This window comes from Cervus elaphus, chromosome 23, assembly GCF_910594005.1.
Source record: "Cervus elaphus chromosome 23, mCerEla1.1, whole genome shotgun sequence".
NCBI classification, from domain to species: domain Eukaryota; kingdom Metazoa; phylum Chordata; class Mammalia; order Artiodactyla; family Cervidae; genus Cervus; species Cervus elaphus.
In genome coordinates, this window is record NC_057837.1 from 38071054 (window position 1) to 38098988 (window position 27935).

Genomic DNA, 27935 nt, shown 5'->3' on the forward strand with positions numbered 1-27935 from the left:
GCACCCCCTCCGGCCCCGCCCCTCGCCGCGGCGCACACCTGGCCAGGTGGCTACTTCCATGTAAGGATAACGGCAGCGCAGTGGGCGGGGCGCTACGTGACCACGCCCCTCTCTCAAGCCCCGCCTCCTCGTCCGAGCTTGGGGAGGACTTCGTCCGCGCCCTAAATTGATGAAGGGTATTGGGTCCACCCCCCCGTCTCCGGAAGCTGAGGAGGACCCCGCCTGCCTGGAGTCAGAGGCTGGGGGGTGGAGGTGGGGGAGTGGGGAGGGTCCGCCGGGGCGGGGCGTTGCCAGGCCGGCCGGTTGCCTAGCAACGGTGGGCAGCCGGTGACGTGCGCAGCCGCGTCGGGCCCCCGGCGCCCGCCCACCCCCGGGAGGCTCGCCCGGGCTGCGGTGAAGAGGACGCTCCGTAGACTCGGCGCCAGCCGCCTTCTTCTCCGCGCTCTGCGACCGCCGCGGCGAACATGGTGAGCGGGGTCCTGGGTCGCCGCGAGGTCGGGGCGGCAAGGGAGGGAAGAAGGGGCCCCGGCTTCCGCCGCCGCGACCCGCTGGGCCGCGCGCCGGGGCGACTCGCCGGCCGCCACGTTCTTGCTGTCGCCGCCGCCGCCGCGAGGCCTCCCGCGCGGCCTCGGCAGCCCAGCTGGGGCCGACCTCCCGGCTCCCCGGCTTCGCCGCCAGGGCCCGCCTGCCCTCCCTCCAGTGGGGGCCTCGTCGGCGCTGGTTTGGCCGAGGCCAGGCGCTGGCGGTCAGCGACTCGGGCGGTTTCGGCCCGGGAGGTCTATGCATCTAGGGGAAGGAATGAGGCCTTGATTGAGCCACCCGGGGCGGGGGAGGAGGGCGCGGGATAACCACCCGGCCTGACCGGGGCAATTCCGAACCGGGCCTGTGGCACTTGACTGCCGCCCCCGGCGGTCCGGTCCGCGTCCCGCCCGTCCTGCCGGGCGGTGGCCTGTCTGGCCTCCCCGTGTGGTCACAGATTTTCTTTTACCTGCAAACAGGTTGGCTCTGCCAGCCCTTGGCGTACAACGGGGTGGCCCTGACGCTGGGATACTAGTTAAAGTAAATGAAAAAGCTTTGTCAAGTCTATCAAGTTATCCGAGTTGCTTAAAAGTAAACAGGTGAATAAGTTCCGCTTATTCTAGATGTTGGACCTTTTCCTTAATGTACCTATTTTTCTCTCCAAAGTGGCATTCTAGTTTGCTGTAGAACCGTGGTATTAACTGGACAACCAAGTAGAACATTTAGTCATTTTCTTTAGTCCGCGCACACTGTTACCATTTTTGGTCAATGATTTGCAGGCGAAGGCTTACCAGACTTTGCTAGAAATATTACACTGTTATTGCATCTGTCTGCCTGAAAGCAGCTGGGACCAGTTCATCTGCACACAAAATGTTTTCACTGAGTAACAGTTTGAGTTTTCTTGAGGTATTCTTTCATAGCTCTGCCGACTGGCTCATTAGTGGAAGAAAAAAGATAAACCAGTAGTTTCTCGATGACTGAGAATACGGAGTAGGAATTTGCTGTTCGATTTTTGATTCTTCTTTGGTTTAATTCTGTGAGCTACAGAGAGGATCAGCATCTTACAACTTTTTAAATGCTTAAAGATTATACTACTTTATATGTTACTCTACATTAAAAGACTTCATCCAACGGCTTTGAGTTTTCATCAATTTAAGATCATCCACTCCAATGAGAGTGCTTTGAATCAGATTGGAGCCTGCTTTAGTGCCTTCTGATATGACATAACTTCATTTTCTGTTAGAAAAAAAGAATCAAGCCTTTTTACTTTGGTTAAATGCTTGAATTTTAAAGCTTAACTTCTTTCTGTACATTCAAATAAAATGAACAGTGTTTTATTTATGGCTCAGGAGGAGGAGAAATAAAAATTAGTCAAGATGGGTGGAGTCTGAATACATTTCAAACTTATGAAGAATTTATGAACTTCTCTTGTTTGGATGCTTTCAATGTGAGTTCAGAATGCAGATGACCATTTCTATTTTTTTAATTGATGTGTAGTTGATTTACAGTGTGTTAATTTCTGCTGCCCAGAAAAGTGCTTCAGTTGTACATATATATCTACATACACACGTATACATTCTCTTTTTTTTTTTTTCTTTTTTAAAAATATGGAACGCTTCACGAATTTGCGTGTCATCCTTGCGCAGGGGCCATGCTAATCTTCTCTGTATCGTTCCAATTTTAGTATATGTGCTGCCGAAGCGAGCACTACATTCTCTTTTTAAATATTCTTTTCCATTGTGATTTGTCACAGGATATTTGAATATGATTTCTTTTGCTATACAGTAGGACCTAGTTGGTTATCCTTTCTGTATATAGTAGTTTCCATCTGCTAGTCCCAAACTCCCACTCCATCCCTCCCCTAACCTCCTCCCCCTTCACAACCATGAATTGAATTTGTTCTCTGTGTCTGAGAGGCTGTGTCTCTTCTGTAGATAGGTTCATTGTGTAAATGACTATTTTTAAAGGTTACTCTTCTGTTTAGCCTTATGAGCACAAGAGCATCCTCCCTTCAATCCAGCTATAAAGAATATAGTGAAGATTGAAAAGATTGAAAGTTATTCCAGACTATAGCACTTTACCTCTGTGTTTGAAACTATTTAGATCTCTTGGTTAGATGCTTGCTTCCAAGTTTCTTAGCCTGTTTTTTTTTTTTTTTAAGATTAAATATTAACTGCTGATGAGTTTGTTCTTCATTAACAAAATCACTTCCTGGTACTCACTAACTTCTAGAAGCACTTGAGAATAAAGTAATTTGAAACCAACTCCAAAAATCACCCTGGGCAGTTTAAAATGAGTTTAAAATTCATGTTTACAAAGTCTCACTTTACAGTGCCAAAAAAGAAAAGAAAAAAGAAAAAAAAAAAACAAAAAACACCCCATAAGCGTGCCCTTCACAGGAACCATATACACACTCCAAACAAACCTTTGGTGTGCATGTGTACTGGGTGTGCCAGCTTCCTCATACAAAGATTATTAGCAGCCTACCATCAAATTCCTAGGGTTATCTGCTGAGTAGTTCTTCCTGTTGGGTATGGATTGACACATCACAGGAGACCCGCCTAGCTACTCTTGTGATAGTGTAAATGCGTTTGCAGCATAGCTGTGTGGCTCTCTGGGGAGTCAGTGTAGTCTTGCCCCCGAAACGGTAAAGGTCTGCGTGATAATCTAACCCTTCAGTTCAGTTCAGTTGCTCAGTCGTGTCTGACTCTTTAGGACCCCATGGACTGCAGCTCGCCAGGCCTCCCTGTCCATCACCAACTCCCAGAGTTTACTCAAACTCATGTCCATTGAGTCGGTGATGCCATTCAACCATCTCGTCCTCTGTCGTCCCCTTTTCCTCCCACCTTCAATCTTTCCCAGCATCAGGGTCTTTTCAAATGAGTCAGTTCTTCGCATCAGGTGGTCAGAGTATTGGAGTTTCAGCTTCAACATCAGTCCTTCCAATGAATATTCAGGACTGATTTCCTTTAGGATGGACTGGTTGGATCTCCTTACAGTCCAAGGGACTCTCAAGAGTCTTCTCCAAAACCACACTTCAAAAGTATCAATTCTTCCTTAACCTCACTCAGATCAGAACTCGGCTCTAACAAACTGAGCTGTTGGCTCAGAATGAATTATAAGTGTATCCACCTGATGATTAGCAAAATCGTTTTTTACTTACAGCCGTCCAGTAGAAAAGGCATGTATTATTCCTGTGCCTATTTAACATATTTGAAAACAGTCTGTAAAGGATTAATGACTCGGGGCCTTTTCTGACTCTGTCTGGTTTTAAAATAACTTAAAAATTAATTTTGAAACATTTTAAGCAGGAAGGTACACAGAATAACAGGTTCCTTTGTACAAAAAAAAGAGAAGATTAACTTTTTGCCATATTTCAGGTTTTTATATTAGGTAAATTATGCATCTTCTTCATCACATTTCCTTCCCTCCCTAGAGGTAATGTCTCCTTGTCAAAGAAGTAAAACACTTACTGGCCAATTAAGGAGATGACTTTTGCAGGCTATTGGAATTGAGAGAAATTAATTAAAATGAGGAACATCTGCAAAAAAAAGAAACCTGGGGCTGGTAAACTGAGGAGTCTTGAGAAAGCCTGGGGATGGGTCTTAATCTGGGAGTGAGCAAGGGCAGGGTCATTTTGTTACCCTGAACACAAAATGACAGGAGTGGATTTCTTAATCATCTCTGCTTTGCAGGAGCACAGGTTCAGTTACAGTTCAACATAGTCACCTGCAACTGATTCATTTGATTCTCATTGATGTTCTACACTTTGAGCTGTACATGTGTGTATATGTAATATGTTTCCTTGATATATTTTTAGTTTTTATATAAATGTTACCATGCTTCACGCATCCTTTTGCAACTTTGAGAAAAAGAGCTTTGTGAGGTTTAGTTTTAGTTTGCATCCCATCAGCCAGTTTCTCTATTTCTTTTCACTACTTGGCATTATGTGACTTTGAAAACCAATCCAGTAGGTGTGAAATGGGTTCTCATTCTTTTGTGTTTCCCTCATTAGCAATAGTTGAGTATCTTTTCATTTTTTACAAGCATACATTCTTAGTGAGCCTGACATTGTTTAAATACTCGTCATGTCTTCATCTCAGCTCATGTGTGGATCCGTAAAGTAAATCCAACCTTAAAAGAAAATTAATGAGAGATTGTCAGAACCAGACCTGCGTAATGAAGACTGATGTCCCTCACCTCTGGCACCTGCTTTTCTTTAAGCTCAATATTCTTAATTCTAGCCAGCTGCCCTTATGAGGCTCTGGTAGTGGTAGAGTGATCCAGAAGAGTTCCATGTTTGACTGGATGTGGAGATTAACATCCTCTGCTTTATCTGTATCCTTTTCTTTCTTTTTTCCTAGGCAGTATATTTAGCCAGGATATTTAAAAAAGAAAACAAACACGGGGATAGATGGAAAATCTGTACTTTCTGCTCAGTTTTGCTGTGAACCTAAAATGTCTCTAAAAACTAGTCTATTAAAAATAAGTAAAACAAAAAAACCATTATCGTTTTTCACAAATAGAACTAGTTTAAGTCAGAATGATGTTTTTAGTATATAGGAAGACTAAACATTTGTGTTTTTATGATAGTGTAGCTGTTTTCTTTCAGTAATAATTGAGCTGAACTCAATTTGAAATTTGAAAAAAAAATTGAAACTCTTTAAAAACTGTTGTTTTAAAATGTACATTGTTGTTATCTAGAGTAAGTCTGAATAGCTAGGTCTAGTCTCAGTTGGACTCTTTGGTATTTGCATACCTAAATAATGCTTATCATTTCAGTATCTTGAGCTTCCTACCCACATAGCTTAATATTCCTCTCCAGGTTGTCCATGAGAGACATACCCAAAGATTTGTATTATACATCGCACTCAGAAATGTTTTAATCCATTTTTCTTCTGTCCTTGCCTCCTTGCCTCAGTGTTACAAGTGAGTTTTCACTTGGAATTGTCCTTCTAAAAGCTGTCCCCTATTCGTTTTGCTTGAAATTTTACGTTGGGAGAAGTATAGACGTCAGATTGGTCCATCTCAGTAATGCTTTGACCAACTTGTTGCTTAATTCATCATGGAATCTTCTGTACAAGGACCCCATAATTGAGTTGAGAATGTAGTCTGGAGTGATCCTTAACTCTTTTAAGATTGCCTTCCAGTAGCTGACATTGTAATGCTTATGTGTTCTTTACCCTATTTCATGATGTGTCTGCTATGTTAAAATTGAAGAATCTTTTTTTGGTAGATCTTTTAAAAGTAGCTGATTTCAGTAAAAATGCAATAAAAATTCTTAAAATTCATATTTTAATTTGTAGTGAGAAATAATGAGACTTTGGCTTTATTTATTTTTGACTTGACAAGGGACCATCAAAGAACTCTTACACTATTACAACAAGGTTTAGGATGAGTGCTTGAAAGGTAGAAACTTCAGTGCATACTATAGCAGGAAACCTAATTTAAAACTAATTTATCTTTGTGTTTGTGCTTTTGGATCATGTTAAGGGAAGACTGTTTACTCTTTTCAACATTTTTGTGTTACTTTATAGGTTGTTGCTCCTCTTTGTCTTATCACAGAAAAGAAAGATGAATTTTCTATCCATATTCCTATCTTGATCTGCTTTCAGGAGATTGCCAATTTGTAAATGTAATTAGTGTTTATTTTTAAATTGTTTCATGTAGCCCATTTTTGCTCATAGTTTTTTTTTTTCTTGGTAGTAGTAGAGCTGAAAGTAAAGCATGGGCAAATATGGGTAAAACTTCTCTAGGTTGCTAGGGAGCAATCTTATAAGTCAGTTGTTGAAGCTCTGAGGAATTCTCAAATCACTGTATTGAGAATGTTTTACGTCATCTTTAGACCAGTGGTTGTTGAATAGAAATAAAAAGTGAATTACCTATGTATTTAAATTTTCCAGTAGCCCCATTAGAAAAGTAAAAAGAAAAGATGAAATATATCTGAAATATGTCAACATTTAATGTAAAAATGAGACATTTTACATTCTTTTCTCATTCAAATTGTTTGAATTATATATTTTTATACTCAGTATATATTTTTATACTCAACACATCTCAGTTCAGTCCCTCAGTTTTCATTGGACACATTTGGTATATATATAGATATAAACTTTACAGTTGAAAAAGTATTCACATACCTAAGTTGCTCCAAGCATACTTAGTTTTCCAGTAATGGAATGGATAATTGATTTTATTTTTTTATTTTTATTTTTTTTCATTTGAAACACTTTTTTTTTTTTTTGTCATACATTGATATGAATCAGCCATAGATTTACACGTATTCCCCATCCCGATCCCCCCTCCCACCTCCCTCTCCACCCGATTCCTCTGGGTCTTCCCAGTGCACCAGGCCCGAGCACTTGTCTCATGCATCCCACCTGGGCTGGTGATCTGTTTCACCATAGATAGTATACATGCTGTTCTTTTGAAATATCCCACCCTCACATTCTCCCACAGAGTTCAAAAGTCTGTTCTGTATTTCTGTGTCTCTTTTTCCGTTTTGCATATAGGGTTGTCGTTACCATCTTTCTAAATTCCATATATATGTGTTAGTATGCTGTAATGTTCTTTATCTTTCTGGCTTACTTCACTCTGTATAAGGGGCTCCAGTTTCATCTATCTCATTAGGACTGATTCAAATGAATTCTTTTTAACGGCTGAGTAATATTCCATGGTGTATATGTACCACAGCTTCCTTATCCATTCATCTGCTGATGGGCATCTAGGTTGCTTCCATGTCCTGGCTATTATAAACAGTGCTGCGATGAACATTGGGGTGCACGTGTCTCTTTCAGATCTGGTTTCCTCAGTGTGTATGCCCAGAAGTGGGATTGCTGGGTCATATGGCAGTTCTATTTCCAGTTTTTTAAGAAATCTCCACACTGTTTTCCATAGCGGCTGTACTAGTTTGCATTCCCACCAACAGTGTAAGAGGGTTCCCTTTTCTCCACACCCTCTCCAGCATTTATTGCTTGTAGACTTTTGGATAGCAGCCATCCTGACTGGCGAGTAATGGTACCTCATTGTGGTTTTGATTTGCATTTCTCTAATAATGAGTGATGTTGAGCATCTTTTCATGTGTTTGTTAGCCATCTGTATGTCTTCTTTGGAGAAATGTCTGTTTAGTTCTTTGGCCCATTTTTTGATTGGGTCATTTATTTTTCTGGAATTGAGCTTCAGGAGTTGCTTGTATATTTTTGAGATTAATCCTTTGTTGCTTCGTTTGCTATTATTTTCTCCCAATCTGAGGGCTGTCTTTTCACCTTACTTATAGTTTCCTTTGTAGTGCAAAAGCTTTTAAGTTTCATTAGGTCCCATTTGTTTAGTTTTGCTTTTATTTCCAATATTCTGGGAGGTGGGTCATAGAGGATCTTGCTGTGATTTATGTCGGAGAGTGTTTTGCCTATGTTCTCCTCTAGGAGTTTTATAGTTTCTGGTCTTACATTTAGATCTTTAATCCATTTTGAGTTTATTTTTGTGTATGGTGTTAGAAAGTGTTCTAGTTTCATTCTTTTACAAGTGGTTGACCAGTTATCCCAGCACCACTTGTTAAAGAGGTTGTCTTTTTTCCATTGTATATCCTTGCCTCCTTTGTCAAAGATAAGGTGTCCATAGGTCCGTGGATTTATCTCTGGGCTTTCTATTCTGTTCCGTTGATCTATATTTCTGTCTTTGTGCCAGTACCATACTGTCTTGATGACTGTGGCTTTGTAGTAGAGTCTGAAGTCAGGCAGGTTGATTCCTGCAGTTGGAATGGATAATTGATTTTAAAGTTTTAGTTAAAGTAAAAGTGAAGTCACTCATTTGTGTCTGACTCTTTGCGACCCCATGGACTGTAGCCTGCCAGGCTCCTCTGTCCATGGGATTTTCCAGGCAAGAATACTGGAGTAGGTTGCCATTTCCTTCTCCAGGGGACCTTCCTGACCCAGGTATCGAACCCACGTCTCCTGCATTGCAGACAGACTCCTTACCGGCTGAGCCACCAGGGAAGTCCCTAAGTTAATTAAAGTAAAATACAATTAGAAATGCAGTTCCTCGCCACACTGGCCACGTTTAATGGACTCAATAAACCACATGTGGTTAGTGGCTACCTTGATGGACCAGCGTCAGACTTCGTGGATTGGTCTATTTAATTTGTAAGGGGAAGTTACTGTGGATACCAGCACTTTTGTTAATTCTCTGCATGTTTGCGTATGACTGTGCTGAGATAGCACTGTTACTGATTGCACTGTTTTATGTTACTTGGTAAGATGTTTTGTGGAACTGGACTGTTGAGCTCCGTAAGATAGGATTTGTGTATTTCAGTAGGATTTGTGTATTTCAATAGCACGAAGTGTGTGCTAGTAGGCCCACAGCAGATGTTGCCGAATGAAAGGGAACAAGAGGACATTCTTCGTTATGATGGGGCAGGATCCCATAGAGATGGATTGCTTCAATTTTTATACTTTTTAGTCTTCCTTACCTTTAAAAAAAAAAATGGAAATTGAGTTTTAAGTACCTTTTCTTTGTATACTGCTATTATGTAATTTGAGTCTGATAGTGAAAATCCTTTGTGATAGATAAGGCAAGTATTATCAGAGTGGCAGCTTTGAAATAATTCTGGCATACAGAAACCCCTCAGCAGTGCCAGTTCCTGTCTCTTAAAAATGAAACAATGATATTTGATGCTCATTGAGGCATCCTGAACCATAGAAAAGCACTTGAAAGCTTAACAAATGAAAGAACAAGAAGTAATGCTGTCTCAGATAACTTATTAGTATTTACTGTGTGTCAGGCATTGTGTTACTGTATCTCACTCATCCTTACAGCAGCCCAGGGAAGGGGTATTGTATCATAGCTGTGAGGCTACACCAGGTCTGGCTATCTAGGTGTTTTGACTCTTGCCACTTATTAACTATAAGACCTTAGACACATGACTGATTGTGCTGTGTCTCCAGTTCATCATGCTTCCAGATGGGGATGGTAATGGTACCTGCCATCACAGCATCCCGGGTGAGGTCTGTATGTAATAAAGCATGCCTGGCACATGGTAAAGTGCTGCTTATCAGCATTGGCTAAAATAGTAACATTAAACCACTTTTGATCCAAATTACACTCATAGTCTCATTTCTCTATATTCTGATTACACTAGTGCATACTTCAGTAATTGTAGATAAAATGTAAACAGTGGGCGAGTGCATTAAAACATGTCTTTTTAATTGTTTATTGTATTCCTTAAATTCATGTTATTTTACTTGGAATCATTATACATGATCATTTTTTTTATGATCGACTTTTCAGGTGACTTTGATTCTCAATATAAAAAATCTTGTCTTCCACTCATATTTTTCTTGAAGTAATTAATGGAGATTGAAACAGTTCTTCTTGGCCCTCAAGGTTTACAATGGAAGTGGAAGTGTTAGTCGCTCAGTTATATCCAGCTCTTAGCAACCCTGTGGACTGTAGCCCACCAGGCTCCTCTGTCCGTGGGATTCTCCAGGCAAGAATACTGGAGTGGGTTGCCATTCCCTCCTCTAGGAGATCTTCCTGACCCAGAGATCGAACCCAGGTGTCCCACATAGCAGGCGGACTCTACCATCTGAGCCACCAGGGAAGCCCCAAGGTTTACAACAACAACAGTTTATTCGTTAAATACTTGAGAAATTATATGCCCAGAACTGACCTCAGCACTTGGAATACAGTTCTGGTAGAGGGGGGTTGTGTGTATGTGTTAGGCAGAGGACATTGATAAAGATACCAGAGTTAAGGTGGCGAGTCATGTGGTTTTGTTTCCCTGATGTTGAACACCTGTTCATGTGCCTCTTGGCCATTTGTATGTCTTTGAAAAAACGTGTATTCAGAGCCTCTGCCCATTTTTTAATTGAGTTTTTTGTTGTTCCTGAATTGTTTGAGTGAGTTCTTTACATATTTTATATACTAACCCCTTATAAGGTACATGATTTGCAAATATTTTCTCGCAGGAGTTCAGTTGGATGGTCTCCTTTGTTGTGCAGAAGTGTCTTTATTGATATAGTTCCACTTATTTTTTGCTTTTGTTGCTTTTGTTCTTGTAGTCAGATCCAAATAATCATCACCAAGACCTATGCCATCTGTGTTTTCTTTTAGGAGAGTCACCATTTCAGATCTTACATTCAAGTCTTTAATCCATTTTTTGAGTCACTTTCCTTATGTTGTAAAATTCTGTTGCACATGACTGTCTCCTTTTCCCAGCACCGTTTGTTAAAGCACTGTCCTTTCCCATTGTACAGGTGACCCTTGAATAGCACAGGTTTGGGTCCACTTAGGCGCGGATTTTTTTCTATAGATTTGTGCTGCGGTACTACACAACGTGTGGTTGGTTGCATCCACCACTATGAAACCACGGATTCAGAGGGCTGACTGCGAAATTATATGCTTATTTTCAGCTGCATCGAGGGTCGAGCCCCCTAACTCCCAAGGTATTCAAGGGTCAACTGTATATTCTTGGTTCTTTTAAGGTAAATTAATTGACCATATATACATTAGAATATCAATTATAAGAAAGAAATGTTAATAACAGATGTTGGTGAGGATGTGAAGAAAAGGGAATCCTTGTGCACTGTTGATGGGAATGTAAATTGGTGCAGTCATTATGGAAATCGGCCTTGCCTGGTAGCTCAAACTGTAAAGCGTCTGCCTGCCATGCGGGTTAGATCCCTGGGTCAGGAAGATTCCCTCAAGAAGGAAATGGCAACCCACTCCAGTATTCTTGCCTGGAGAATCCCATGGACGGAGGAACCTGGTAGGTTATAGTCCTTGGGGTCACAAAGAGTTGGACACGAATGAACGACTTCACTTTCTTTCTTTCTTTTCTTTTTTTCATTATGGAAATCAGTGTGGAGATTCCTCCAAAAGTTCAAAAGGAACTACCATATGATCCACTTCTGAGTATTTATCCAAAGGAATAAAAGATGTATGCAAGCCCTTGTTCATTGCAGCATTCTTTACAATAGACAAGACATAGAAGCTGCCTGTGTTCATTGATGGATGAATGGATAAAGAAAATGTGGCATATATATGTGCATTTATAAATACATAAATGTAATATTATTTAGCCATAAAAAAGAAAATGTTTTATCACTTGCAACAACATGGATGGTGCTTGAAGGCAACAAGCTAAGTGAAGTAAGTCAAACAGAGAAAGACAAATACCATATGATCTCAATTATATATGGAGTCTAAAGAAAAAGCCCACACTCACAGATAAGAGAACAAGCTGATGGTTGCCAGAGAGGATGGTGAACGAAATGGGTGAAGGTGATCTCAAGACACAAACTTCCAGTGTCCCCAGGATGTCATGAACAGCTTGGAGACTATAATTAATAATACTTACTGAATATTTGAAAGTTGCTAAAAGAATAAATCCTTAAAAGTTCTTATCACAAGAAAGAAAATTGTAAGTTTATGTTGATGGAAGTTAACCACACTTATGGTGACTGTTTCACAGTGTATACAAATACTGAATCATTACATTGTACTGGACATCTGAAATTAACACAGTTTATCAATTATAGCACAACAAATATCTTTCAGTTTCACCATCTCACAAGTACTTTCATGGATCCTTGATGTGATACACGGTGAGCCGTCACTTATAAAATGAAGTAATGTGAAATTTTTCCTTCTTTAAAAGTTTTTTTTTTGGCCAATCAGTTATGAGGAACCTAAAAAACAAACATAAATTTTTGCAAACAGTATTCAGAGGACTGAAGTTTTGTGTCTTTAGGAAAAAGACAAGAATAGCATGTCTCATCAGGAAAAAAACAGTCTAAGGGAGATCGATAGAAATTGCTAGAAGTGTTTTTAAAGTGAAAGTGAAGTCGTTCAGTCGTCTTTGACTCTCTGCAACCCCAGAGACTGTAGCCCGCCAGGCTCCTCCAGCCATGGGATTTTCCAGGCAAGAGTACTGGAGTGGGTTGCCATTTCCTTCTCCAGCAGATCTTCCCAACCCAGGGATCGAACCTGGGTCTCCCACATTGCCGGCAGACTCTTCACCATCTGAGCCACCAGGGAAAAGGAAATTTAGAAAGGAAATTCCTTTTTTTAAAGGAAATTTCAAACAAAAATGATTTATTTGGCTGCACCGGGTCCAAGTTGCAGCATGGGGTGCACCCCTGACCAGGGGTGGAACCCCGACTCCCTGTGTTGAGAGTGAAGAGTCTCATTGGACCCCTGAAGTTCTGCTTACAAGTTTTTTGCTTTTTTTCCCCCCCTTCAGGAGACCCTAAAGTTTTGAGATACAGTCTTTTCATTGGTGTCAGAACTGTGCTATAAATGATGGGGGGAATTATCTTGAAGGGCATTTCATGAAAACGGAATAATCATTTTTCAGAACCTAATCAAGTGGATGATATTTCTTAGGTAGAATAGTTAGTTCTTCCCCTTAAGGAGTGCAGTCTAGAGAAAGTTGATCACGTCCTTGGTAATGCTGTGCTAGAAATGATCATCCTCTGCGTTGGCACATGGAAACCTTGAGTCCCTTGGGTTCAGGTGATGGTTGAGGGACCAGGTAAGCCTTGCCTTCCCAGAGGAGATGCCTGAGCTGAGCCCTGGAGGCTTTGCCAGAGGAGAGGAGGAAAGTCAAGCACCACTAGTGTGTGTGGTGCATTCAGGGAGTCACAGTTGTGCCTGACTACGGTTACGTGGTACCTGTCAGGGTGAAGTGGGAAAGGAGACTGGAAAGATACGGCTAAAGGACTTGGCGTGGCGTGGGTTTATCCTGAAGGGAATCAGATGCTTGAAAGAGAAAAGGGAAGACCTAGGGCACTTTGCCAGTGTGCTCACTGCTGCTTGCTGTTTCCCCCTCCCGTTTTTCTGTCTACATTTTGGGAGTGGGTAGGAGGGGGGCATGGGGACTTTTATTTTCTCTGTCAGGTTTATTGTTACTGTTTTTTTATTGTTTTAAAATTTTTTGTTTGTTTTTTATTTTATTGTTATTCTTGTTAGGTTTTATTTCTCTGTCCGGTTTGTTACTGTTCCTCCCCACCCTTTCTGACTCCCTGCCTCCCAGGTGGGGTGAGGAACCTGTTAAACCTAGTCAGATTGTCTGTATGATTGCAGGCAATCTGAGTAAGAGAGATTATTTTTTTAGCAACTGGGCTTTTATTATGTCTAGTCTACTTTGGATGTTGAAATAATTTTTCTGTAAGATTTGTTTTTCTTCTGGTGGGGTTATGGCTGGTGGTTCAGAGAATGTAGGTTTTTGAAGGAGAGTTTTTTTTTTCCCCCAACTAAGTAAGGTGTATCCATAAAATCATTTTTGTGTACCTCTGAGCTTTACCATATAGCTGGTTGAGTTGCTGTTTGATCTGCATAGACTCTCTCAAGGACATGGTCTGTGTTTTGCTGTGAGGTGAAGAAGGACTTCTACAAGTGGAAATTGGCTGTCAATTTAATGCTGTTTGGTCGCCATGGTTTGTGGGAATGAACCAGTGAGTTAGGGCAGGGAGTTAACTTGGAACATTTTCTGGATCACTGGTAGTCTGTGTAGTGACTGTTTAAATGACAGAGTGGCCATCCCTTGGGGTGGTGTGGCCTTGGGAGACAGGCTCTCCTACATCGAGGTCCTGCGGGCACATACCTATCTTGGCTAGTGGGGCAGGAACTTAATTAGCTCCTTCTTGTGCCCTTGGTCAGGCCCCCTTGAACAAGGCACAAGCTATAAAACCATCCTCAGCAGCTCTGGACAGTTTGGACTTATCAAGGGATAGAGCATGCTGTGTGTTTGCTGGTCTGATCTATACTTACTGGGCAGGGACAGACTGTAGGACAGAAACTGTTAGCTCACCCCATAGGTCCAGGTTGTCATCACTTTGAATTTTGGTTCACTGCTGTAGGTCAGTTTTATAAGTTTTAAACTATCTGGTTGTTTTGACTTTTTCCAAATTAACACATGGAATTCACCCCCCCCCCGAAGAGTCTATTATCTGAATTCACCCCCAAGATTGCCTCCTCACTTCCAGCAGCAGTTGGCTATACTTATTAAACTCCAGTTGAAATCCTGACCCTTGGAGGCATTCTTTTACTGCCTAGTACCGTAACTGAGGTTCCCGATGACACGAGGCATCCCTAAAGCTAAATAGTGTACTGTTTTTCCAAGACAGAAAATGACATAATAGGCTTTATAAATTTGTTTACCCAAAATATACTATTTTAGTACGTATTGAGTTAATTTTTTGTGTGTTGTTTTATATTAAGCTATTTAAAGTCCTCAGTTGCATCAGCCATAGTTCACCTGCTCAGTCACCCCATGTGGTAGTGGCTGCTGCGTTGAACAGTGCAGGTGGAGAATGTTTGTGTCATCACAGAAGGTGCTGTGGCTCAGCACGGCTCTCTGGAACAGTGGACTGCAGAGTTAGAGATGCGTGGTCAGGCTTCAGGGCCTGGTGGTAGAGTGACACCTACACATGGCCACCTCTTTGCCTGTTTTCAGCGTGATAACTGAGCCAGAAGGACTCTTCTGTTGACCCTCGCCAGAATTCCTGGGATGTGGGGTGGCGGCAGAGTGGCGTTCAGGAGACCTGGGGACCTAAATGCTTCTCAGACTTTCATTCATATTTATTTGAACGTTCAGTGGCATTTTGGTAGGGAGGGTGATGTATGTGTTTAGCACCCTTTTTGACCCAGAATCTGTGAGGCTCTTAAACCTTACATGTAAAAATGTCCCTGATATACTTGTCACTCTCATGTGTTATCTCAACATTATTGCTCTGAGGCACTGATTGTAGTAGCCAGAAGCCTAAATATTTTATAGTCAGTAATTTTCTGTTTCTCTTGGCCCGTGTGCAAGGATAGTGTAGGTAAAGGATATTGTGAACCCAGTCTTAAACTCCTCGATTTCTTTGATTAGCAGTTATGCTGGGTGTTAAGAGTTGGCAGGTTGAGAAAGGACATAATTAATGCTTTTTTTCTGCCAGGTGTTTGTAAATTTGAAATTTATTTGTCTGCTATGCAATGTCCTACTTTCAAATATTTCAGGCTCTCTCAGCTTAGAGAAATAATTCTTTAAAATATAATAATTTTCTGAGGTAAGACAGTAGCTTCTATTCCTGTTTTCTCCAATGAGGGCTTTGTTAGGTATAGCTGACATCAAGTTCGGAGCCAGTCAGGCATCCTCCTTGCGTTTGGTGGTGTAGGCATAGACCACTGTGATTTTGGGGGAAGATGGGCTGCTATGAACCATCACATCTTAGCTGGTTCAGTTGTTTACAGTAATTGAATCAGAAACTTGAGCTTCTTTCAAAGCTTAACCACCCTTCCACTAGAATGGAGAGAGTTGATGTTTTAAGTGTGTTCACTCATCTGCAACTTTAAAATACCCCGTGTTTCATGGTCTTTGTAGCTTTTCCTTCCCTCTCTGTTAGTGAGGATAAGTTTTTAAAAAGAAGTTGTACACTGAGTGGGTGTTGAGTATAAAAGGCAGTGCCTCCATGCATTCATCTGGTCTCTGAATCAGTGTTTTACAGAAGCTCTTCTAGAGATGACTCAGGTTTGAGATCCATTTCAGACAGTAAAGTATCCACCTGCAATGCAGGAGACCTGGGTTTGATCCCTGGGTTGGGAAGATCCTCTGGAGGCGGGCATGGCAAGCCATTCCGATATCCTTGCCTGGAGAATCCCCATGTACAGAGGAGCCTAGCGGGATAAGCACTCCCATGCTTCAATAACAAGTTAAAACTGGTAGCCACATGAGATAAAATACAGTGAAGTAATCATTTAACAGCAACTGTTTGACATGGGGGTGGAGTTCTGAGAGCAACTGCTAATTCTCCAGTGGTCACTAGTACAGAACAGAGAGAAACTCAAATCGTGGATAACATATCTTTTTAAGGTAATCACAAGGCTCTTGTTGTAATAGCAGATCTATTTTTGCTCTCAAGATTTTCTTTCCTAACTGCAGCAGATTTTGGTCCTATTTCAGAATATCCTTTAAAGGTCTTTATTGTTAAAACTTTGCAGCTGAATATAAATAACTCTCTAGAAATAAATTTTCTTTTTTCTTTTTTGGCCATGCTGGACAGCATGTGGCATCTTAAGTTCCCCATCCAGGGATCGAACCGGTACCCCCTGCAGCGGAAGCACGGTGTCTTAACCGCTGGACTACCAGAGAAGTCCCTAGAAATTAATTTAGAATCCCAACTGAGCTTGGTTTTCCTTTAAAAAAAAAACCTTTTGTTTGTTTGTTTTACAGCTGAGCAGTTACTATGTTAATAATTAACATTTTAGAAAAATACTGAAAACTGCTACTTATGGAAGAGGGTCTTTTCTGTTAGGTAAAAACACAGTGAACAAGTGATTGTGTGTATCAGGGTTACACCTGTTTTGAAGATTCCTTGTAATGTTTTTTTGTGGTAACAAATCCACAGGACTTACTACTCACAGGAATTCTTAATCATTATGATAAATGAACCATGTTTCAGAATAATTGGCTTCTTCTCTTTACTGCTGTGTCTTCTATTTGAAATACCATGTTGACATGGTGTTGACATGTAAACCCCCTAAAGGGGTTAACACCCGTTTAGGCTTTACGAGGAGACTGTGTCCCCTAAAATGCTTTGACTTTGGGCCTATTAGTTTTTATAATGTACTCTTATCTCTACTGCTTCATTCATTATAAAAATTAAACTTGTAGGCAGAGAAGTAAAATAGCAATGAGTGCTAAGATTTTATCATGTTTCTTGAAACTTAAAGCAGCAGTGTAGCGATCTTTGCCTGGAGTTTATTGGACATGTAAGAATCTGAGTCTGCCCCAGATACTCTGAATCAGAATCTGCACAATCTGCATTTTAACAGGATCCCCAGGTGATACTGATCTGGTGCTCGCCCCTAAATAAGTCAGCTGAAGGAACTCATTTACTTGGGAGATGTTAAATGACACACCCGAAGTGATGCGGCTCGTTCATGGGAAAGCTTGGGTGGAGCTTTTGCTCTCGTAATTCTGGTGCTTTAATTTCAAGTTAGCTTCTTATGGCCTCTAAAAAGTTTGTAAACTATAGTTACTTAAGGATTAGTTTTCCTTTTTTCCATCCCACCAGTCTTTACCCCAGCTTTGCAGTTGGCTCCTCGTTGCCTGCTTATGGAAGGTGGAAGAAGAGCCCTGCTGGTGCCCCGAGCCCGTGGGGGGCACGGACAGAGCCGGCTGGGCTGGAGGAGCGGGTCCCTTGCCTTCTCAGTCAGCCCTTGCGGTTTTTGTTTTAATTCAGCTTCATAAGAGTCATTATCAGCGGTCTAGGGACCAGTTGTTTAATCTTCCATACCAAATATATTCCAAGTATATGCTAAGTAAACCAAGGTCTAACACATTGAAGCATATTTGGTTCATTACAATTGAATCTAATAAGCATGTTGCCTTGTGCATTTTTTAAATTTCTTTCCAGGGCAAAAGTTGGTGTTACAGCATTAACTCATCACAAAGAGATTGTACTTCTATAACGTCAAAGTCTCTAAAGCCACCCCAATGGGAAGGTTAGAAAAGATGAGTGTTTCGTGATGTTAGTCAGCCTCCTGATGACTAAACACTTGATTCTGACCCACTCCTTCCCATCCTCCCTCCCCAGCCGGGGTGTGGTGCACAGGTGACTGTCACCTTCACCGTGTCCGCCTACCCTCTGTGTGCTCTTCCCCTTTCCCTGATAAGGGCTTCGTCAGCTCTTGCCTTGCTGACAGAATCAGCCTTTCAGGTGATGGTCTTGCCACAGTTCTCTTCCTGCTCCATTGTCTTATGTGTCATTTCATTATTTTCCAAAAGCACAACTCTGGTCACCTTTACTTTATGTTAAAAATATCCAGTGCCTCCCTCCTCCCCCCGCCCCATCCCCATCTCAGTTCCCTCTTCTCGTGTTGTGCACGCTGGGTCCTGTTAGTCAGGAACTGTCTTTTCATCCTTCCAGTCCCTCAGAAAGAGTGACTCACGGAAGAGTGGAAACTCTCCGTGACTTAGCTGCATCCCCACCCCACCCCCAGTTTGCCTCCTGTAAACCCCTCTTCTGTTGGAGTTTATCAAGGAATAATGTGTGTTTTCCCCTGTCTTCGTCTTCTCCACCAGCGCACGCACTTGAGAATCTGATTCATCGTTGATTTCAAGGGAATATAAAAGTGAACAAGACAGACTTAAGAGTGTTAAGGCACTTACCACCCCTTTGGGGGAGACAGTCAAATAATCCTACAGACAAGACTTGGGACTGTAGTGAGTGTCATGGGCTAGAGACACATGGAAGTATGTGGTAGTGGTTTTAACTCAGCTTGGTTTTAGAGAATTGATCTGAGGTATAAAGAGTGAATGAGGCAGAGAAGGGTAAAAAATCAAAATAAAGATTCTTAAACTTGCTTTACATAGATGACTGTGACGACTGGGACAATATTTCTCCTAAAGCAGTAACAGAAGGTTTAAGAAAGTATCTTTTAGAAGTGGGAAAGTGATATTGTGCAACTTTTGAGGTAATTTTCTAGCCTTAGTTTTCTGTGTCTATGTGGATCAGATTAGTTAGGATTGAAGTGAGTATGGTTAGATTTGGATTAGATCAGGTGGGATTGAGGTGAATTATGGCTTCCCAGGTGGCTCAGACAGTAAAGAATCCACCTGCGATGCAGGAGACCTGGGTTCGATCCCTAAATTGGGAAGATCCCCTGAAGAGGGAAATGGCTACTCACTTCAGTATTCTTACCAGGAGAATCTCATGGACAGAAGAGCTTGGTGGGCTACAGCCCATGGGGCCACAAAGTGTGGGACACAACTGAGCGACTAACACCTTAACTTTAGTGATTGGATGTGGATTCGATTAGGTGGAATTGTGGTTCTGTTGCTCAGCCATGCCCGACTCTTAAAATGAATGAATGATTAAATGGCCTAGTTACCTTAATACTAAGTAACTGCTAGGATCTTTGTGTATTTTAACCTCCAGAATTCTTACATGCAGTTTTAAGCAACAGCTTTATTGAGATTCAGTTCATAGATCATAAAGTACAATTCACTGATTTTCAGTTTATCTCCAGAGTTGTGCATCCATCACCACTGTCAAATTCCAGAACATTCTTTCTCTACAGAAAGAGGCTCCGTAGTCATTCTCCATTCCCTCTCCTCTTAGCCACTGAAAACCACTCATCTACTGTCCATGGATTTGCCTGCTCTGAACGTTTTACGAAAATAGAATTGTGAGATATGTGGCCTCTCACATCTCTGGTCTTTCACTTGTTCATTTGCTCAGCCGTGTCTGATTCTTTGCGACCCCATGGACTGCATCATGCCAGGCTTCCCTGTCCTTCACTATCTCCGGGAATTTGCCTCAAACTCATGTCTATGGAGTCAGAGATGCCATCCAACCATCTCATCCTCTGTCGCCCCCTTCTCCTGCCCTCAGTCTTTCCCAGCATCAGGGTCTTTTCCAGTGAGTCGACTCTTCACATCAGGGGGGCCAAAGTATTGGAGCTTTAACATCAGTCCTTCCAATGAATATTCAGGATTGATTTCCTTTAGGACTAATTAGTTTGATCTCCTTGGTGTCCAAGGGACTCTCAAGAGTCTTCTCCAGCACCCCAATTCAGTCTTTCACTTAACATAATGTTTTTCAAGGTTCATTTGAAGTGTAGCAGGTGTCAACAACATCTCATTGTTATGGTGCGTGATATTCTATTGTATGGATATGCCACGTTTTGTTTATCTGTTCACCAGCTGATAAACATTGGGTTCTTTCTACGTTTTGGCTGTTAGGAATAATGCTGCCATGAACTTGCAGGTACAGATTTTTGTATGGGCATTCATTTCCTTTATATATACAACTAGGAGTGGCATTGCTGGGTGTTAACTCCATGTTTAACGTTTTGAGGAACTGCAAGATGGTTTTCTGAAGCATCTGCTGTTTGACAGGTTCTTTCAGCAATGTTTAAGGGCCCTGTTTTCTCAACAGCCTCACCAAGATTTGTCATTGTCATCTTTTTTGTTAACAGCCATCCTAGTATGTGTGCAGTATTTTTTCATTATGGTTTTGATGATGCACTTTCCTAATGACTAGTAACGTTGAGTATTTTTTCCAGGTGCTTCTTGGCCATTTTTAAATTTTTCTTTAAAGAAATGTCTATTCAGATCACTTGCCCGTTTTTAAATTGGGTTGTCTTTTTTTCTTTTTTACTGTAGTTATAAGGTTTCTTTTTATATTCTAGATACAAATTTCTTACTGGATGTATGATTTGCAAATATTTTTTCCTAGTGTGCAGATTATTTTTTCATCTCATGTGCATTTTAATTTCTTAAAAAATTTGATGTTAATTTTGGGTATCATTAACAATTGGTATTGTTCAGTAGTTAAAATTCCATTAAGTTTACAGTTCTTGTTTTAGAAAAGCTAACATGAGAACCAAAGTAGTTAATGAAGCATAAAAAAATTGTAAGTAAAGTTAATGAGAATAGCACATTCCTTAAGATGAAAAGATCAAAACCTAGTTTTAGATCTTCTGTTACCAACATCTTGTGTGACCACTTCTTCATTTGGGGCTAGCAAGTATAATATGATAAAAGGTTTTGTTTTTTTCTGGTCAGTATAATCCTGAATTAAGCTATCCTCTTTGTTATAGCAGTGAATATCTACTTTTAATTAAGATAAAATTGACATGTAACCTGTAAGCTTAGGGCTTACAGGGTGTTGATTTTTGATACGTTTATGTATTGCAATACGGTTACCACTGTTAGTTAGCTAATACTTTTATCACATCACATAAATATTTCTTTACTTGTGGTGGAAATAGTTAAGGTCTAGTCTCTCAGCAATCTTACTTATTCTAATTTTAATTTAAAACTTGGTGATTTTTTAAGTGAAATTTTAAAGGTGTGTGACTGATACATTACTGGATATTAATCATAATTTTGACATGTGAATAGAACAAAAACCTTTTAAATATTCTTTTATTAGCAAAGGGTATGCTGTAGAAGTGGAGTTTTCCCAACTCAGCCACTCTGACCATCTGTTATTCTTTATGAAAAGAATTTGGGAGGGGGTGTTAACACCTGAACTGGAGAGATAACTACCCACAGTCTGGGCTCTGTGGGCTCTGAGCAACCTCTGTGAGAAGAAACTAGTCCAGCACCCCAGGAAGCTCTGTCTTCCAGGTTCTAGGGTCAGAGGAGCCGCTGTGGCCAAATCTTCCCTTACTCCCATGTAATGTGAACGGCTTTGTACATGTCATCTTTTTAAAGTTTAATGACTGAGATTAGTGTTTGCAGCTCAGATTTTCTAGTCTTCCTAGTAGATGACATGTAAGTGCATACCAGTCTATAAGCAGAAGTCATAGTGTTTTTTATTTGGCGTGATAAAAGTTGTACCCCTTTATGATCTTTTTTTCTCACTCTAGGCCTCAGGAGTGCAAGTTGCCGACGAAGTATGTCGCATTTTTTATGATATGAAAGTTCGGAAGTGCTCCACGCCAGAAGAAATCAAGAAAAGAAAGAAGGCTGTCATCTTCTGTCTCAGTGCAGACAAAAAGTGCATCATCGTGGAGGAAGGCAAAGAGATCTTGGTGGGAGATGTTGGTGTCACCATAACCGATCCTTTCAAGCATTTCGTGGGGATGCTTCCTGAAAAAGATTGTCGCTATGCTCTGTATGATGCAAGCTTTGAAACAAAGGAATCCAGAAAAGAGGAGTTGATGTTTTTCCTGTGGTAAGCATCGTTAAAAATATCAAGCTTCCATAAACTCAGAGTTAATCTCTTGTCAGCTTAGCTCCTCTGCAGAGTCTTCAACATGCTGTGCCCAGAGCCAGCCCTCTCCCTGATTGATTTTGTACTTTTGAAATGTGTGCGGTCGTCATCTCCGATTGTAATTTGTTCTTCATCCACTTTCCAGGAGGGTAGCCGCTGGTCGCTTGGGGTTATTGACGTGAAACAAAATCAGAAGTTCGTCTTTAGTTTGAGTCGCCACATTTCAGATACCCAGTAGTCACATGTGATGAGTGGCCGCCTCCTTAGGCAGCAGTGAGACATAACATTCCCATCACTGCAGAGAGCTCTGGCAACAGTGCTGCTTTACACAGTGAGAAGGAGCTGTAAAGCCATTTACATGGCCTTTTTCTTGAAAGGCTGTTTAAATTATTCTGGTCTTTTCAAGTAAGTTCATACTTGAGATTAAGTTTGACTTGGAAGTCACCCTGATTCTCACTTAATCATATTACCATACATCCCATGATATGGAATTGCCACATAGAATCTTCTCCAGCTTCTAAGGGGGATGGGGCAGGTGGTAATGGCCTGTGATTTGGGGGCGGGGTGGGGGTGGGCCCTGTGGGTCCTCTGGATCCTTTGGCCTGAGCTGGGCAAGGCAGGCAGGGGTTTATCTCTTAGCTGTGTGCCAGGGAACTGGTAGAGCATTCTGGTTTCAAGGAATGTGACTCTAGGCCACCCCTAGTCCACTGCGGCCCTTGGCTGCACCTGGGGAAGCAAAGATGCTGTGGGGTCGCAGAGATGCCTTGGGGTCATCGTAGAGATGACATGAGGTCATATTGGGCTCTTACTGTGGAGCAGGCCTGGTAGCCACAGACACATGCTTAAAGATAATACTGAGTCTTAAAACCAAGCATGTTGAATGAAAGTGCATCTGTTAAACTCTTCTGCTACATGCCAGGTGTTGTGTTAGGGCTGGGAAAGTAACTGTGAAAAAAGCAGGGAGAGCCCTGGCCCCTCTGGAATTTACTCTGAGCTGCAGATACGGCAGGTAAAAGTTTAAGCTTTTAAATTGGTGACTGTTTCCTTCATTTGCACTATTTTTATCCTGTGTTTTTATCCCTTTTCCCCCCCATTAAGAAAATGATACATCCTTATTAAAGAACATTTGGAAAATAAAGGAATGAAGAAGAGAAAATTCCAATGTTAGTGCTGTGCTTTATTTTGCATTGTTACTTTTTAAAAGATAAAACTTCATTTTAGGAGTTTCCTGTAAAAGGCTCTGTTTAGGGCCCAGGGAATGGCTCTTAAAGTATTTTAAAGATCTGGTTAGAGTAAAATGAGAACAGCTAAAGCTTTTTTTGTCCCTGACCTATTTTACATAAGAAAAGTACCCACTTAATTTTGTAGCTCATGCATCTGATGTCCGTGTTGTGGCCTTGCCACCCTCCTTGGACCTTAGAGTTGGGAGGAATGCACATCTTGTTCCCAAGAACAGACTTTGCCTGCTGTTGGCAGGCGGCAGACTAGGTGGAGGCCACACAGGTCCACGGTGCTCATGACTGTTGATGTCCTGGAAATGTGGCCACTAATGGAGTTGTTAAGTGCTTAAAAGTATTTAACCACACTCCTTTTACCGTTTGGTGTCATGGTGTGGAGTGCAGGCGGGCCTGAGGTTCGGTGGTGCAGTGAGAAATATGCATGTGTGGATGTGCAGTTTGAGTAGATGAGATTTTTCTGTGCATTGTTAATATATCAGTTATTTTTCAGTATTGCTGCTAAAGAATGTGGTAAAGCGTTATGCCGTATTTTTTCAAGAAGGGCAGGCACTGAAAAGTTTGTGAATATAACATAATAGTAATATTAACAAGACATCATTATCGCTGAACTTCCATTAAGCTTAGAAAAAGAAATCTTTGTGCTGTGTTTTGTGACGCTAGACCAAGATGGAAAACAGGTGCACAAGGTCAGAATTTGCTGCTGGAGTGGACCTGGGTGTGAGACCGGCTGGGAGGGCAGTGCGGGGGCTTGGACTTCACTTATATTCTTCTCCCGAAAACAACCTGAAGCAAAAACTGGGAGCATTTCTTAATTCTAGATGGCGGATACTTGATTTACAGATTATTGTCTGTACTTTCCTGTATTTTGAAAGTTTTTCCCACCAGAAATTATTATAAAACCTCTCACGAAGATGGTGGTTATTAGCCTGAACTCAGTCCTTTATTGATACAAATAATAAAAAGTTATTTTCAAGAAGACAATTGATAATACAGTGAGTTATCAAGAGTGGTTTATTTTCGCCCCATTAACTGAGTCTGATCGTTGGTCCGTGACTTTTTCCCTTGGTCAACGCAAGTTGCTCTATGTGTGCGCGTCCAGCAGAGTCTCGGAGGAGAGGCTCTGTGAAGCTCTGCAGTTAGGAAAGTTCTCCCAGGAGGCTGAGGGCCCTCCCTCCTCTCATGCGGATGTGTAACACGATGTCAGTTGTGCTTTCTCTAAACTGATTTTCTTCTTTTTGGGCCCCTCTCCTCTCCAGGGCACCAGAACTAGCTCCTCTGAAGAGTAAAATGATCTACGCGAGCTCCAAGGATGCCATCAAAAAGAAGTTCCAAGGTAAGGTCTAGCCTCCGCCAGGGGTGCTAGGGGTGTGGCAAGCCAAGGAGTGGGGCTTCGTTTCAGAGCGGCGCCTCGTCTCCTTGGCAAACCTCCACACAGAGCGAAGGGCACTGCTTGTTCTCAGGAAACCCGGAGGCAGAGCCGGCTCTCAGCATGTCTCTGCCTCCTGCAGGTCCATGGGCCGGGAGGCCTGTGCCTGATACTCTGCCCTCTCAACATTGTGTGTGTGTGTGTGTGTGTGTGTGTGGCTTGTTCAGTCTGGTTTGAAACTAGTTTCAGACACTGCCAAGTTTCTCTCAGGGCAGGTGGAGACAAATTGGTTTACATCGGTCATATTAAGTGATAAATCTGCTGTTGCCTCTGAACGTAGCCAAGTAGCAAAAAGCACGTGATCATAAGTGGGAAGGGATGCTCTTATTGCTGGCTTTTCTTTGGAATGGTATGATTTTTAGGTTATTGACTCACCTGTGTCCAAAGGAGAATGGCCTCAGTCTGGCCAGGGCTGGCCTGTTATATGTGACTTGCTGCTAGGTCACGGGGATCCTGAGAAGACGGCCTGGACCTACTTACTACCTCCAGCCAGGAGAAGACGCTGGTATGATGGACAGAGCGTGGGGCCAGTGCCCGTGGCCCCACGAGGGCTAAGCTTGTCGTCTAACTGCTGTGTGGCTCGGCCCAGACCGCATAACCTCTGTGGGCCTGGGTCCTCCCAGCTGAGAGTGGGAAGGCGCTCGCCTTCCTGCTGTGACTGGCTCCAAACTGCTGGGAGAGCCAAGGTCACAAGGGCTTGGCCCAGGGTCATGTTCATTTGGTTTCACTGTGACTGATTTTATTGATTTTATATTCTTGCAGTAGAGCAGATTTGCCTTAGCTTGTTTTACGTGGAAAAACAAAATTCTCGCTTCCTTCCCTGAAACCTGGTGCTGCCTCATTGTGTCCCTGCCCAGCTCCGCATGTGCTTGTTTGGTGTGGGGTGTGTCCCAGCTCCATGTTGCCCTCCCAGAGAGGAGCTGCTCCTTGGACGCGCTCTGGTGACACGCGAGGCATCCCCCTCCTGCCCTTCTCCCCAGCGAAAGCGTCACTGGCTTTCTCCCGGTGGTCCCGCGTGGTCTAGAAGCTGCCCCACTGTGCTTCCAGCAGCTCAAGAAACAGTCTCGAAATTACGGAAAACCAGGAAACAAGGCAGCTGTTGAGAAGCGAGCAGCCATCTCCAGTGCCTCTGCTATACACGCCCGCATCACGGGACCCCTTGGGCCGTGTGTTGTCCTCCTGAGAGGGCCGTCACTAGGCCGTCTCTGAGAGCTGCCCGGATGCGGGGTGTGGAGCCACCGGAGGGAGGGCTGCTTTCTGGGCAGAATGATCCCCTTTGTGCCTTACTCCTCAGTCCAGCCGACTGAATCACAGTATCGAATTCATGTATTTACGTAATTTCAAAAGCCAAGAAAAAGGATTCCTGCTCCTGCTTTTTAACTTTTTTGTTGACAACAGCTTACCTATAGAAAGTGTACATGAAGCATGTTTGTTTCCTGATCTGATGACCAGCACCCGAGCCTCACTGCTGCCCCTCCCTTCTCCCTGCCAGGGACACCAGCCCCCTGCTCCTAACAGTGTAGAGTAATTCTGGCTGATTTTGTTGTGTGAGTGGAAGCGTCTAGAATGTGTGCTACTAGGTCTGGCCTCTTTGTCAGCACTAGTTCGTACGAGTCTCTCTCGTCGGTGCCCGTGGTTTCAGATGACTCATCACCGTGTACTCATCCGCGGTTTGCTCTGCCACAGCTGTCCCACCCCTGTTTGAACCGGCCTTTTAAAATGGTTTGCTATGTTAAATAGGTAAACTCCTGCCATAACTAAACATAACTGTCTTTCCTCCCTAGGCATAAAACATGAATGTCAAGCAAATGGGCCAGAAGACCTCAATCGAGCTTGTATTGCTGAAAAGCTAGGTGGATCCCTAATTGTAGCTTTTGAAGGATGCCCCGTGTAGACCATCATCTGGTGCCACAAATCGAAAGCTTCCGTGTTTAATGTTATCCTCTTGCTATGTATAAGTAAAGCAGACAATGTTTAGGCTAGGGACTCACTGAAGGGGAGCTCTCTTGTCATTTGTGGGGATAAACCATTCTATGAACATGTGCAAATGACCCTAAATAAATCTACACTCTAAAACTTTATTGGTGTGAAATTAACTTCTTACTGGCCAAATGCCTGTTTGGATGAGTTGGTTTGTTATAAACATTTTTGTTAAAGCTCATGATTTTTAATATTTAATAGTGCAGTTCACAAACCAGTAGAAGGCCACATGAAGAGAATTACTGCATCTTTGTTAACCTCAGCAGTTGTTTACTTTCTTTTTTGCTTAGAGATTTGGTCATAATCTGGTGGTAATTTTGGCCCAAATTTCTTTATTCTGTTGAGCTAAACTGAATAATGGAAAATAGTTCTACTCACAACATGTAACAGCACTAAAGTACTAGCTTGGTGATTCTACTGGATGTGTGGTGGAGACTGCCTTGAAAGGCGTAGGCTTCGAACCAGCGCTGACCTTGCAGAGCACTGTCGCAGCCCACAGTTGGCAGAGGAAGCTGCTTCCACACCTGGGGCCGCCTACTCAAAGGTCTGGTCAGGAGGCTGTTCTGAGATTAGCCTTTCACCCTGGAAATCAGGAGAATGTGCACCGTCTTATAACAGCGAATTGTAAAGCAGATCTGGGCTCCAGCGTAACCCACTTTGTTAATGAAAACGGTGAGGGTGGTGTATTGACAGACTGCGACACCATGCTGTCTTTAACTAATTGTGTCTCCTTCAGAACTTTGTTGCTTCTGGTATAATAAAATATGAAAGAATGTTACTTTTACTCTAGGGCCTGGGAGAACATCTTCCTCTCCTAGAGTAGCTTGCAACTGTACATGCAGTGGGGAGCAGGTATGATGGACAACACAGGAAGCCACGCTGAGCACCCCTGGAAGTGACTGTCCTTCACATCACAGGCAACTGAACACATCACTGAACAACCTAGAGATGCACAAACAGTGGAATTTAGAAGTAGCAGTACTGGCTTTATGTAATAAAGGAAGCATTTTTAACTTCTCTCCTGTGTAATTATTCATGCGTGACTTGGGAATAAAGGATTTTGCC

The 27935-nt window shown here is 42.3% G+C and overlaps 1 protein-coding gene and 1 non-coding gene across 2 annotated transcripts; one reads left to right on the forward strand and one right to left on the reverse strand.

Moving 5' to 3' along the window:
* The first annotated feature begins 282 nt into the window (after window positions 1-282).
* Window positions 283-27887, forward strand: DSTN (destrin, actin depolymerizing factor). The gene is made up of 4 exons (XM_043883068.1): window positions 283-467; window positions 21880-22187; window positions 24721-24797; window positions 26675-27887. The coding sequence occupies exons 1-4, from the start codon at window positions 465-467 to the stop codon at window positions 26782-26784; spliced, it is 498 nt and encodes a 165-aa protein (XP_043739003.1). The 5' UTR covers window positions 283-464; the 3' UTR covers window positions 26785-27887.
* LOC122682363 lies at window positions 2121-2227 on the reverse strand. The gene has a single exon (XR_006337366.1). It is a non-coding gene; the product is annotated as a U6 spliceosomal RNA (small nuclear RNA).
* Window positions 27888-27935: the final 48 nt, after the last annotated feature.